Source organism: Meles meles, chromosome 2, assembly GCF_922984935.1.
Source record: "Meles meles chromosome 2, mMelMel3.1 paternal haplotype, whole genome shotgun sequence".
In the NCBI taxonomy this organism is placed as follows: Eukaryota; Metazoa; Chordata; class Mammalia; order Carnivora; family Mustelidae; genus Meles; species Meles meles.
This window is the reverse complement of record NC_060067.1, coordinates 64992825-65005945: the sequence shown is the minus strand read 5'-3', so window position 1 is coordinate 65005945 and position 13121 is coordinate 64992825. Positions and strand designations below refer to the sequence as shown.

Below are 13121 nucleotides of genomic sequence, written 5' to 3'. Positions count from 1 at the left end.
CAGGGCATGCCTGGTGCATGCTGACAGTTTTGCAGTGTCTTCCCATAAACGGGGCGGGTTTACAGGTGGCTCCTTCTAAAGCCAGCACCTCAGGCAAACATCATCATGCTGAGGGAGGGGGACATTGCTATTTTAAAAAACACAGTCAGGGCAGGCCTTATTGTGGGGGTGGTCTCATATGAGGGTGACATGGGAGCAAAGACTTCAGCAGAACAAGGAGGTCAGAGGGAGGCCAGACCCTGACATGGAGGGCCTTGTAGGGCATGGTGAGGATCCTGGCTTTGCCCCACATGAAAAGAGAAGCCACTGGGGGGTTGTAGCAAAGAAGTGACACAATGTGACTGTGTCTTTTAGCAAAGCTGATGTACTGGCAATTATAAGATGCATAATTATTTTAAGTATCAATAAGGGAGACAAATCACTGCCAATTAAATTATGATGCATCTCAATGTCCAGGCTGTTAAATGTTTTTAAAATGTGCATCTTAAAAATCAGTGTCATGTGGTTTGTTTTTAAAGGATCGCTCTGGCTGGGGGTTGAGAATAGACCACAGTGCGGGGAGGTGGATTTGGGGAGACTGGGGGCCAGCTGTCACAGTGATTGGATGAGAGGTGTGGTACCTGTGACCAGGTTTAAAGGTAGACGTGATCAAAGTGGCTCCGCTCTGGACTAGACAGAAAGGAGAGCCTATGTGACTTCCTGTCAGTTCCGCATCGGGGGTGAAAGAAGGGCAAGTCGAGATAAGCCCAGGGGTTTTGGCCCCATCAATGGGAAGATGGAGGAAGAGTGTGGATGGAGCAGGTTGGGCAGGAAGACCAACAATTCTGTTTTGGGGCATTGGATAGGTCCATGCCTATTCATCAAATACAGGACGATCTCAGGCAGAGAGTGGAGTTGGAATGCATTCTGAGCTGGTGACATAAACGAGGAAGGTTGCGCCCTTGGTCCAAAAACTGAGGGACAGAATCCTGCCAAGAACCATGTAAGTGAGCTTGGAAGTGATTCTCTTCTGGTCGAGACTCAAGATGAGACCCCGGTCACGGGCTGGGTTACAGCTGTGAGACCCCAAGCAGAGGACTCCATGAAGCCAAGTCTGGAGTCCTCAGCTGCAGAAACTGTGGGATAATGAACATATTTTGTCTTAAGCCACTGGTGATTATTTGTCATGCAGCCTTAGGACACCAGGATGGATGGTATGTGACTGGATGCGTCACCAAGTAAGTACATGCAGACGGATAGGGGGGCGCTGGGCTGCATCCTGGGCCACTCCAGGGGCAGATGTGGTGAAGGTGAGAAGGAACCAGCAAAGGAGACTGAGAGCTCAGAACAGGTAGGAGCAGGTGCGGTGGCCAGGTGAGGGAAACCTGCCTGCAGTGGGGCTGGGAGAGTGGGGGGAGAATGGGAGGTGGTGCCAGGATTTAACACCTGAAGGACTGATGGCCTTGGGGGGGTGTTCCCGACAATGGGACGAGCTACAGGCCACACTCACCACGTTATGCCCCGTGAAAAGTGCAGACTCACCTATGGCGATCCACCACTCTCCCACTGAGGCTGTTTCTACCACCACTCAGTAGCTGAAAACAACACAAACTCTGCAGCTTATAGTTCTGCAGGTCGGAAGTCCAAAATGAGGCTCAAGGGGCTAAATCCGAGGTGTCAGCAGGCTCACATGCTTTCTGGAAGCTCTGGGGCAAACTTCACCTCCCTGCTGTTTCCAGCTGCTGAAGACCACCTGCATTCCTGGGCAAGTAGTCCCTTCCTCCATCTTCAGTCCAGCGATGGCTGGCTGGACTTTCTTCCTCCAACCACATCATTCTGACTTTCCTGCATCCCCCTTTCACTTACAAAGGACCCTGGTAATTCTATTGGTTCACCTGGATAGTCCAGGAACTCTCCCCTGTCTCAAGGTCCTGAACTTAACCACATACGTAAAGTCCCTTGTGCCACATGAGGTCCTATGTTCATAGCTACTAGGAATTAGGATGGGGACTCCTTTGGGGTGACCCAGCACAGTGGACTGGGAAACAACACAGAAAGCAACATTAGGAGAGATTACATTTTGAGAACCATCATTCTACAACCTGTTCCAATTGGGTAATGGGTAATGGACAGATTCCATAATATTTAACAATATTTGTGTTCTCTGAGTAACAGGACACGAAACCGTTATGGCCCTTTGGGTAGAAGACAATGTGGGAAAAGATTCATACAATCCAGGTGTGTATTTCATTTTCATTTCATTTTCCATGAAGTTTTTTTTTTCTTCTTTTATTTATTTATTTATTTATTTATTTATTTGACAGACAGAGATCACAAGTAGGCAGAGAGGCAGGCAGAGAGAGAGAGGAGGAAGCAGGCTGTCCGCAGAGCAGAGAGCCCGATGCGGGGCTCGATCCCAGAACCCTGGGATCATGACCTGAGCCGAAGGCAGAGGCTTTAACCCACTGAGCCACCCAGGCGCCCCTTCCATGAAGTTTTGTTGGTGCTTTTCTTCTTAGACTAAATATTCATCTGAATCATAGAAAGCTCATTGCTTGTTTGTATCATCAAGGAGGAAATCCGGTAAGTGAGAATGCACGTGCATCTCTAAATATCTTGTGGCAATTTAAGGTAATTAAACAACCAATCAGTAAATTAATTATGACATATACATGTTGAGAAAACAGTCCTGGATCATACTTATTCAATCAGTTGATGAGGCCATTAACCACCCTGCTTGCTTCTTGCATGCAGAACTCTTGAAACCCTCCTGCACAAGCCACAGAAAATTCACAGGCATGTGTACACTCACTAAGTAAATAAAAAGGAACTAAAAACCAGAAACTATGCATTGTCTAGTATTTGTTTATAATAACTCAAGGGTTGCAGATGCATTATGGCTATTGATCTAGTAATTTATCAGAAATGAAGTTCTTGATTTTTTTCAATGTCAGTATCATAAAATAAGGAGAGAAAAGCTTTGTGAAAGGTCTTACCTTGCATTATCTCAGAGCAACCCTGTTCGGTATTTTGATACAAATTTTTATTTTTTTTTAAAGATTCTATTTATTTATTTGACAGGCAAAGATCACAAGTAGGCAGAGACACAGGCAGAGAGAGAGGAGGAAGCAGACTCCCTGCTGAGCAGAGAGCCCGATGCGGGGCTCGGTCCCAGGACCCTGAGATCATGACCTGAGCCGAATGCAGAGGCTTTAACCCACTGAGCCACCCAGGTGCCCCAAGATTTTATTTATTTATTCAACACAGAGAGACACAGCGAGAGAGGGAACACAAGCAGGGGAAGCGGGAGAGGGAGAAGCAGGCTTTCCCCTGAGCAGGGATCCTGATGTGGGGCTCTATCCCAGGACCCTGGGATCATGACCTGAGCCAAAGGCAGACGCTTAATGACTGAGGCACCCAGGTGCCCCCTGATCCTACTTTTAACACAGAAGCAGAGATTCTGAGACATTTAGCAAGTTTTGCAAAATCCCAGAGATGAATGGGGTTGGGGGAAGTCAGATAAACGGCCCGGGCCAACCAGCCCATGGACAGGACTATGCTGGCTCAAATCCACGTATCCAGCTTCCAAGGTTAGGGCCCCATCTGCAAACTACAGCTGCCTCTCAAAGGACCCCTCTCTTGTTTGGGGGGGCCTTCATCAGAGGTACATTAGACTCATATGGCCAGCCTGTCCTCCACCCTCCCCAGAGACTGTAAATTAAGTGGTCTGGGCCCAGGATTGGTGTGAACCCAATGGATTCAGCTTCAGCTCCATCCTTTGGAAGAATAGTAAGGTGACCCTGTGATAGCTTCCAAAGCTGCATCATTGTTGTTTGTAATGCAGCCACACTTCCTGAGCCCTCGCTGTGTCCCAGCCCCCGGACTTTGAATAAGGGAATGAGAAACGGAAAGCAGAGTTGCTATCCTCTAGGAACTTAGAGCCAAGAGCAGGAGACAGACAGCAATGAGAGGAACACACGAGGCAGCTGTTGGAGGACTGAACGGAATTAGCAGGAGGTCTAACAAGAAGCGAGGCCCTCTGCTGTCCCATGGCTGTGAGTGGCCCTGTGCAGGCAGAATGCCCTCAGCTCCTTACTAGGTACCTTGGACAGCTCCTGTTTGTTGCTTTGGAAAACCTCTCCTGTTCAGGAGGCCAATGCGTTTAGGTAGGAATTGGACCCCATGGTCATGAGGCAGGGGTTGTTTCTTATAACAAGCTCCCAAGGGGTGGGCAGTCCAGGGCTGAGACAGTGGTGTCCACTCTTTGCTCCACCATCCTGAGCCCGTCCGCCTGCATCCTCCTGCACCTGCCTCTAAGTCAAAGGAAGGCTGGTGCGCCCCAGGCCTCTTGCACATGCTCTGGGCAGGAAGAACAGGGAATGCCAAAGAAGAGGATTTCTCCTAGCAACACTTGCCTCTTGTATTAGAGGGGAAGCTCTTTGCAGGGACCATACTCTGTCTCATCAGCCAGGACTGTGTCACCTGGTCACTGCTAGGTACTGGGCTAAAAACACATTCTTATTACAGCCTGTGGTGTGTAGGAAGCAGGAGAGAATGGAAATGCAGGTGCTTTAGTACTGTCCCATTTGGAAACTCCTCCTTTATTTTACAAGTCTTAATTTTTTAAAATAAAAACCAATGTATATTAGTTTCCTATTGCTGCCATAACACATGACTAAAAACACATGACTAAAAAGTTCTGTGACTTAAAACAATGCAAATTCATGATCTTACAGTTCTGGAGGTCAGAAGTCTGACATGGGTCTTACTGGGCTAAAATCAGGTGCTGACTGAGCTGTGATCCTCCTGGATGCCCCAGGATTGGGGGAGTCTGCACCTGCCTGTTCCTGCTTCTGGAGGAACCTGCCTGCCTTGGCTCGGGGCCATAACACACTGTCCTCTGCTCAAGTCATCACTTCTCTGACTCTGAGCCTCCTCCTTTCCTTTTAGGAGGACCCTGTGATTACACAGGGGCCCCCCAGGTATGCCAGGACATCTCTCCATTTCAATATCCTTAATACACTCACTTGGACAAGGTCCCTTCTGCCTTGTTATTGACTAATCACAGGTTCTGGGTATTAGGATGTGGTCATCTCTGGGGACCATTATTCTATCTACTGCATGGATCCCCAATTTTAATGAAGAAACAGGCTTTTACTGGAAAGCAGGAGCTCCGTGTGAGCACCTCCCCACCAGTCCACTCCCCCAGGAGCTACCTTGTCTTGTTGACTTCTGCCCTCTGAAAGCACAGGCATCACTGTCCTTTCTCGATGGACCAGTCAGAGGCATTATCTACTGACTTCCCATCCTCCACTCTCTTCTCTGCCCACCTTGGTTGTGAAGGGTCAGCAGGGCTCAGTGTTGGTCATGTGCCCAGCACAGGCACTGATGTAATTTCTCATTATTATTCCTAAGTGTAAAAACCACAGACCCCAGCCCCAGTTGGACAAAATGCCCACCTGCTTGTCTTGCTCCAGGAGATCTTGGAAGAGTTCCCACTGCTGCTTCCGGAAGCGATCTGACTGCCCCAACTGCTGAGCTGCGTTCTCCTGGACCTCCTGCCTCAAGTACTCGCACTCTGCTTGGGAGAGGCCCGTCACTCCTGGCAGCGTCTCAAGGAAAAGGAGGTCCACAAACTTCTGGAAAGTTTCCATGGTGCCACGGTATAGCTCCTGAAGCCAAGAGCACGTGATGGAGTTACAAGGCATGTTCTTGCCCTGGGCAGGGTCGTGGGCTTTCCACAAAGCATAGAGGAAACCCAGCAAATGGAGCTCTCCAATCACACACACAGACACACAGACACACACAGACACACACACACATGAGGGCAGGGGAGGGGCAGAAGGAGAGGGAAAAGCAGACTCTCTGCTGAGCGAGGAGCCCAATGCGGGTCTTGATCCCAGGACTCCAGGATCATGACCTGAGCCGAAGGCAGACACCGAACTGACTGCCAACCTGGTTATCTCCTTTAGAAGCATCTACCCAGATGCACAGAATCACAAGCACACCTTCACCCTGCACCACACACCTTCACATGCACGGTGTTTCCAAGCATCTCCTAAGATACAGACTCCAGCAGGTGTAACACCTCCACACCTGACCACCTCTCCTGATGTTAGAAAAAAAGGGAGTCTTTACCTTCATGGCCCAGGCCCTCCCCATGGGGCTCCCCTGGGGCAACAAGCCCCAGGCCCAGGAAAACCAAATACACAACATCCCAAGGACATCGCTAGAGGGACGAGACCATGGTCACTTTAGAGTCACCACAAGCCTTTATTGAAATTGATATATTTACTGCCACCCACTGAGACTGGCCCGGTGCTTCTATACCCCGTGCTCATTCCTCCAGTAGCAACACATGATGGGCATTTTGGCCTTGCTTTGTGGAGGAGGAGAGTGGGTTCAGTGCACCAAGATCTTAGACTTGAACCCTGGTTTAGGAGAGAGAGATTCAGCCTGCTGGAAAATGTCCCCTACTGGGGGTGGGCTCAGGTGGGCTCGGGGGTCACAGGGCAGGGCATCAAGGGCACCTGCCCCACGAGTATGAGCTCACTAGACCAACCCCATTCCCTCCATAACAGTAGTTCTCAAACTCAGCTGTGCATCAGAATGCAGTTAAGATAGAGAAACTGAGGTACAAGTTAGATAAGCTGGTCCTGAGCCCAGAACCGGCCAATGGCCTGGATGGGATTGGATGGAGCCCAGGCACCTGACTCCAGAGCCAGGATGTCCCTGCCCTACCACAAGGTCCACACTGAGCTGCATGTGGTCTTCTTATGGGGATGTCCATCATTCCCCCCTAATTCAGGATGGCTTCATCTTAACTAATTACATTTTCAAGGACCCTTCTTCCAAGTAAGGTCACATTCTGAGGTTCCAGGGGAATAAGACATTTTGGGGGTTACTGTTATGGATGGAATTGTGTCCCCCGAATTCAAATACTGAAGCCCTAAGCTCCAATGTGACAGTATCTGGAGATGGGGCCTTCAAGGAAATGGCTGAGGGTAAGTAAAGTCCTAGGGTGTGGCCTTAAGCCAATAAGACTGTGTCCTAATAAGAGAAAGACCCCAGAGCTCTTTCTCTCTATGAGTACATGGGAAATACCAGGTCAGAACATAGCAAGGAGGTGGCCATCTAGTACCCAGGAAGAGGGTCCTCATCAGAACCCAACCCTGCCCACAACTTGACCTTGGACTTCTAGTCTCCAAAACAGTGAGACACTAAATGTCTGCTGTTTAAGCCCTGGTTTCTATGGCGCTTTGTTACAGCGGCTGAGCTGTAACCAATACAGACACCCTTCACCAGTATAGCTGCCATGATACTGACGGTTTGTATTTCCCACCTTCAGATGTTTTTCTGGGCCTGGGAGGCACACTGACTGCTCGTCCACAAGGCCTGTCTCCCCCTTCGAAGCTTGGCTCAGGTATCACTTCCTGCAGACAGCTGTCTTTGACCTGGCCTTACCCTCAGGCATCGCTCATGCCTCTTCTCTGTACCCGTGAGCAGGGATGTTGTAACGGGAGCCGACTGGGATCAGGCACGTCCTGGATGCCAGCTGCCGCCTAAGAACTTCACGCCCATTCAGGGCCCACATCACCCCTGTGAAGGCCTATCATTGCCCCCATTTCACAGACAGGGAAACTGGGAACTGCTAAGGCCCACTCAAATCTGGAGGCCACATAGTGAGGAAGAGGAAGAGCCCAGACGCAGACCCAGGAACTCGAGTCTGGAGGGGACCCCGCATGCACTTCCCATCACTGCGGCACTTGTCGATTACTTTCGCGCTGAGATGTCTGCGTTTTTGCTTTCCAGCAGCTCTGGGTGTTGCCCGAGGCAGGGGCTCTGTGTCTCGGTCATCATCCCCTGCCAGGAAACCTCTGTCACTTTGGAGGGGACGGGTGGTCTCCCCTGCTCCCTCAGTCAGTCCTCAGGCCAGCATGGAGTCCTCGTCCCTGTTCTGGAGTTGCATGAGGTTGCCCAGGGAGAAAGAGGTGCTGCTGTTCCTCCAACCCAGGCTCCCCGTTCCGGGGTCAGCTCCCAGCCCTCTGTCCACAACACTGCACTGCCTGCGGACTCCCCCAAAAGCCGGCCTCCTTTCCATTCCTGGGTGAACGTTTGGGACATTTGGAGGTCAGAATCCTGAACACCCCAGAAATGGAAGGTGCCTCTAGTAGGACCCTGGTGTGAGGTGGGAAGGACCCACAGAGGTCGTGCGGCTTGTCTGCTGCCCAGCCAGAGGGCCAGGGTGGGACCTGAGCCTGTATCTTTGGGGTCCGACCCACAAGGAGATGGATTCCCGCACACACGCAGATCTGGAGGGTTCTCTGCAGGTCCCACCGTGAGGCCACGTACCTGGCAGAGCACAGCCACTGCCTCAGTAGTTCTGACGTTCTCTTCTTCCTCCAGGGAACTCCGGGTCAACCTCTGCCTCTCCAGAACCGCGTGAAAAGCCTGTGAATGAAACAGGAGCTGAATCTTGTGGGGAAAATGCCCATTTTTTTTTTTCTAGAAAAATTCCCCCAAAGGGCCACTTTCAGAGCTGGAGGATGTTGTCCCTGATTTATATACAGGGAAACAGAAGCATGGGGATATTGCTTGGCCGCAAATTGCAAACCTGATCCTGGCCAACAGCCACCAGACATCATTCTGTGACTGAGTTGCTGGGGACCATCGCCCAGGCCCCGGGAGATCCCACCACCTAGCAGGGGCAAAGCACATAGGCTGTGAGAGGTCAGTGTGGTCTAGCAAGCCTCCTTGTCCCCAGTCCTTGTCAAGACAAGGGCATGTTCTAGCCCAGTCACCTCCCTGGTCCTGCCATGGAGCCTCCCGTTCACGGTTGTCCCTTCCTCTGGGCTGGCTGTGCCCATGGATGTGAGGGTGAGTTGGGAGCAGGGTCACCTGGAGGAACTTGCCCGGGGCCATGGTCGGCTGAGCCTCGGCCAGAAAGCTCCTTTCTTCCTCTGCTTGGGCCAGTGTGAGCTTGGCCATCTCCTCTGCTTGGCGAGCCAGTGACGCCTTAACCAGGCCTTTGCCTCGCTGGGCAAAATCTGAAATTAAAGTAAGCCACAGGATATCGCAGATTACTCCCCAGACAAGACCTTCACGGTCTCCTGCCTGTGCTCAGGATGAGAAACATGGCTTTATCTTTCAGGCAGAGGTGCTTCCGAAAGGCCAGTGTTAGGAGCCCCTGACCATTCAAAGCCCACAGCCCCACATTATTTGAAGGGACCCCCACTCCCTCCTCGGGCGCAGTGCTCAGGACACCACAAGGGGCTACATTTTGTGGTTGTGCAGGGCGACCAGCCAACCTGACCAGGAGATGAAGACGAGGTATTTTTATTTTTGTGGGGGAAAAGGTGGAAGGCGTAGGTGACGGGGGAGGGACAGGTGTAAGGACAGGACGGAGGAGCCTGGGTCCACAGAAAGACCGCAAACTCTCAGACTGCAGTTGAGATTTAAAAACCATGAGGACAAGTTATTTAATCAGCAGTAGATGCAAGGAGGAGGGGGAATCCAAGGGGGAGACCCTCTGCCTGGTGCAGAAGGTGAAGGTTGGCAGAGAGTTGGGGTCTAAACCCAATCTTCACCCCACCCAGGTCACTGGGCCGGCAGAATAGTGCCGGGGGGCTGGGCTCAGTTGGCTCCTGGTGAAGTTCAGAGAAGGGGAGGGGAGAATCAGTGTCATGCCGGCAGAACAGTGCCGGGGGGCTGGGCTCAGTTGGCTCCTGGTGAAGTTCAGAGAAGGGGAGGGGAGAATCAGTGTCATGCCGGATGAGGGGCAGGGTGGTGGGATGAGAAGGATGAGGGCTGATGGGCCGTGTAGGACCCCAGAGAGGACTTCTGGAAGAGGAGACAAGAAGTGAGCCTGGGGGCACCTGGGTGGCTCAGTGGGTTAAAGCCTCTGCCTTCGGCTCAGGTCATGATCCCGGGGTCCTGGAATCGAGCCCCGCATTGGGCTCTCTGCTTGGCAGGGAGCCTGCTTCCCTTCCTCTCTCTCTGCCTGCCTCTCTGCCTGCTTGTGATCTCTGTCTGTTAAATAAATAAATAAAATCTTAAAAAAAAAAAAGATTTAAAGAAGTGAGTCTGGTCCTTCTCCTTTGGGTTTTTAGGGGGATGTTGAATGTAGAAGCAGGAGAAGTCAATGAGGGCCAGGCCCCCACGGGTCTGTGGTTCTGGGAGATGATTGGTTCAGCATTTCACACATGTGTGCGCGCGCGTGCGCACACACACACACTCACATGAGCATGCACATACGATCCACACTTATAAGACAAGCGCACTTCCTTGGGTTTTGTCTAAGAATGTTTAGCCTCTGGCACCAAAGAGTGTGACCAGGTGTCCAGGGAGACCAGAGTCCTCCCTCTGCCCAGGGTCCTCCCTCCACCCACCAACTATCTCCTTGCCTCCCCTGTCCTGTCCAAGTTCAACAGAGTCTGATCACTGGGGGCTGTTTTGGCCTCCTGTCCCTATCACCCTGTGCTGCTGGGACCCCTTCCCACTGGGAGACACAGACCCCTGTGTGCGATGACCCCGAAGGCCTGATGTGCTTCGTTCTACACAGTCCGGACTCCAGCCCACAGCAGGCTTCCATGTGGTCACAGAAACCGTGACGCTGAGGGACACAAAGACCTCATGGAATGGCCTGAGGTCCTAGCTCTAAGTGACTGCCCTCTGACTCCATCTCTGAGAGACAGCAGGCAAGCGTGGTGGAGGGGACACAAGCCACTGCAGATAGAGGACCGGGCCACTGACTGCGATGGAAACCTCACACCATGGACTAAATTGCGTTCCCCCTAAATTTTAACACTCAAGCCCTAACCCCCACGGTACTGCATCTAGAGGGTAAATGAGCTCGTGAGACTGGGGTCCTAACCCACTAGGTTTGGTGCCTTAGAAGAAGAGGAAGAGGTCCAAGGAAGGCCTTCTCTGCCTCATGAGGACACCGAGAGAAGGTGGCCAGCTGCGGGCAGGACACGGTTTCTCACTGGGACCTTACTGGACTTCACTGCCTTCAGAACTAGGAGAAAAGAAAGGTCTGATGTGTAAGCCCCCTCCCGTCTGTGCTATACTGATACTGTGGCCTGAGCTGACCAAGATCCCTGGAGACCCCCTGGTCCTACAGTGTCCATACAGTGTGGGCGTCAGAGTCCGCTGAGGAAACTGTGAAGTGCATGGACTCCGTGCCCTGGAGAGTCCTGATGGGGACCCAGAGAGGCCCCACCTCTGTGCGGCCACTCCCAGCCCTGGGGCGGATGTGCATCCTTGGACCCAGGACTGCGGGACAGTGATGCACTCTCCTCCCTGGAGGCCTGGGGCAACTGATGCTGGTGGCAGAGGGGGTACCAGCCCTGCAGCCAGAAGCATCTTTTTTCTAGTGATGGGACCTGGACTAAGCCTCGGATGCCCTCAGTGTCTTGAGGTCTGACCTGCCCACCTCCGAGGGTCCACCCCAGGAGCCGGGGGGGTGGGCATGGGAAGCAGCCATGTTGGGTTCCCTCTCCTGCCCCACAGGCTCAGCCACTGCCCATCCTCGCCTGTGCTGCTGAGCAGGCCCTGGGACTCATGTCAAGCCACGGGCTGTGGCTGAGTGGCATGTGTCTGGGCATTTTCCGGGTGTTGCCACCCTCCTTTGCCTTCTGCTTGGTCCAGGTTCTTCTGTGGGAGGAACTCTGGGGCCTCAGTCAGCCTGGTCACTGATGGCTAATCGTAGCAGACAATCCCTGTCCCTAGGGGCAGCCTTATGGGGAAGGCAAGCAAGACGCAGAGCAATTAAGGTCTCCAAGGGCCGGAAGGGGATCACAGCTTGTGTTGGTCTCCCAGGTCTCCTGATGCTTCTGAGCTGCCCCCCCAGGCCCGCCCCCCCCCCAGTCCTGGCCCAGGAGGGCTGTGCACCCTAGACCCAGCTGGGGCTCACTCACCCCTGCTGAAACGCTCCGCCTCCCCCCAGAAGGCCTTGTGCTGCTGGGTGAGCAGCTCCTCCTTGTGTCGCCCGGAGAGCTTCCCCTCGATGGTCAGCAGCTCCAGGCCGTGGGAAAGGGCGGCCAGTCGGCATTTGGTCTCCTCCTGGATTTGGAGTTTCAGAGACTCGATCATCTTTGCCATGTGTGCCCGGCACATGGTTCTCTCCAGGGTGTCCTAGGAAGAGTAACCCCTAGGTCAGTGCCCCGCCCCGCAACAAGAGGTCACCAAGGGTGAAGGGCTCCATCCTGGCACCCCCATGCCTTGTGAGCCTCCCCAGTCTGCTTCTTGGCTGCAGACAGATTCGTGAGGCTGACACGGAGTAACAGACGTAAAGCCCTTGGTACAGAGTGAGAGCTCCTCGGGGGGCTGCACTTCTGGGGATGGATTCAGTGCAGGCACGTGACCAGAGAGGGACCTTTCTTATGGCCATCTCTCCTTGTCACTGGGACCTTTGGCCTCCATAGCCCTGGAAGAGAAAGGCAAAGACACAACAAAGGTCATAGGGTTTTCCTGGGCTTTAGGGCCTCAGAGAGCCTGGGACACAGGGTTTGAAGAGATTTTCGAAGGTGAGACTGACTTGAGGAGTGGTTCCCTCGAGATCAGACTTGAGAACAGCCCCCCACCCCCTGCCCCGTCCCATTACGGCATCATGACTCAGGACAGGACTCATGGAAAAGACCCCTTCCTAGGGCAGGACATGCTGACCAGAGGCAGACGGGACTCTGTGGGTCTGGAAGTCTCAGAGGGCAGCTACTCACCCTGCAGTATGACCGTGAGGACCGTGGAAGCAGGGGGCTGCTGCTGTGTGCAGGAGGCCCATGTCCCAGGGCAAGGATGCCTCTCCCAGCCGGACAGGGCCCCAGCAGACGCCTGAGTCCGCCTCAGCCCTGTCTCGTCCTCCATGCCTGCAATCCTGCCTCTTCCCACCGGGCCAAGGCACAGCGGGCTCAGGCCCTGCTCACATCTGTCCTGCCATCCCAGCCTCTCACCTGCCCCCTGCCCCCCGTGGTCTGCCCCCTGCATGGTGCCCAGCACACATGACTCTCATCTCTGCCAGGCCCCTGCATGCTCTGGGCCCTCCACCTGGGGCACACTCTCTGTTCCTCTCACTCCTCTGCCTGCTAGTCCTACTCACCCTGGGCTGGGCTGTGGGGTGCCTTCCCTCTTCATCCTGTCCTGCC

At 53.2% G+C, this 13121-nt stretch overlaps 1 protein-coding gene across 4 annotated transcripts in view; it reads right to left on the bottom strand.

The window, feature by feature from the left end:
• EVC (EvC ciliary complex subunit 1) overlaps positions 1–13121 on the bottom strand; it is a 62080-nt gene that overhangs the window by 18083 nt on the left and 30876 nt on the right. For all 4 annotated transcript variants that reach the window (XM_045997269.1, XM_045997270.1, XM_045997272.1 and 1 more), the window contains 4 exons: positions 11898–12114; positions 8878–9026; positions 8332–8430; positions 5439–5651 (listed from right to left, as the gene is read on the bottom strand). In XM_045997269.1, the coding sequence (XP_045853225.1) occupies positions 5439–5651; positions 8332–8430; positions 8878–9026; positions 11898–12114 (678 nt within the window). The remainder of the gene's footprint in view (positions 1–5438; positions 5652–8331; positions 8431–8877; positions 9027–11897; positions 12115–13121) is intronic.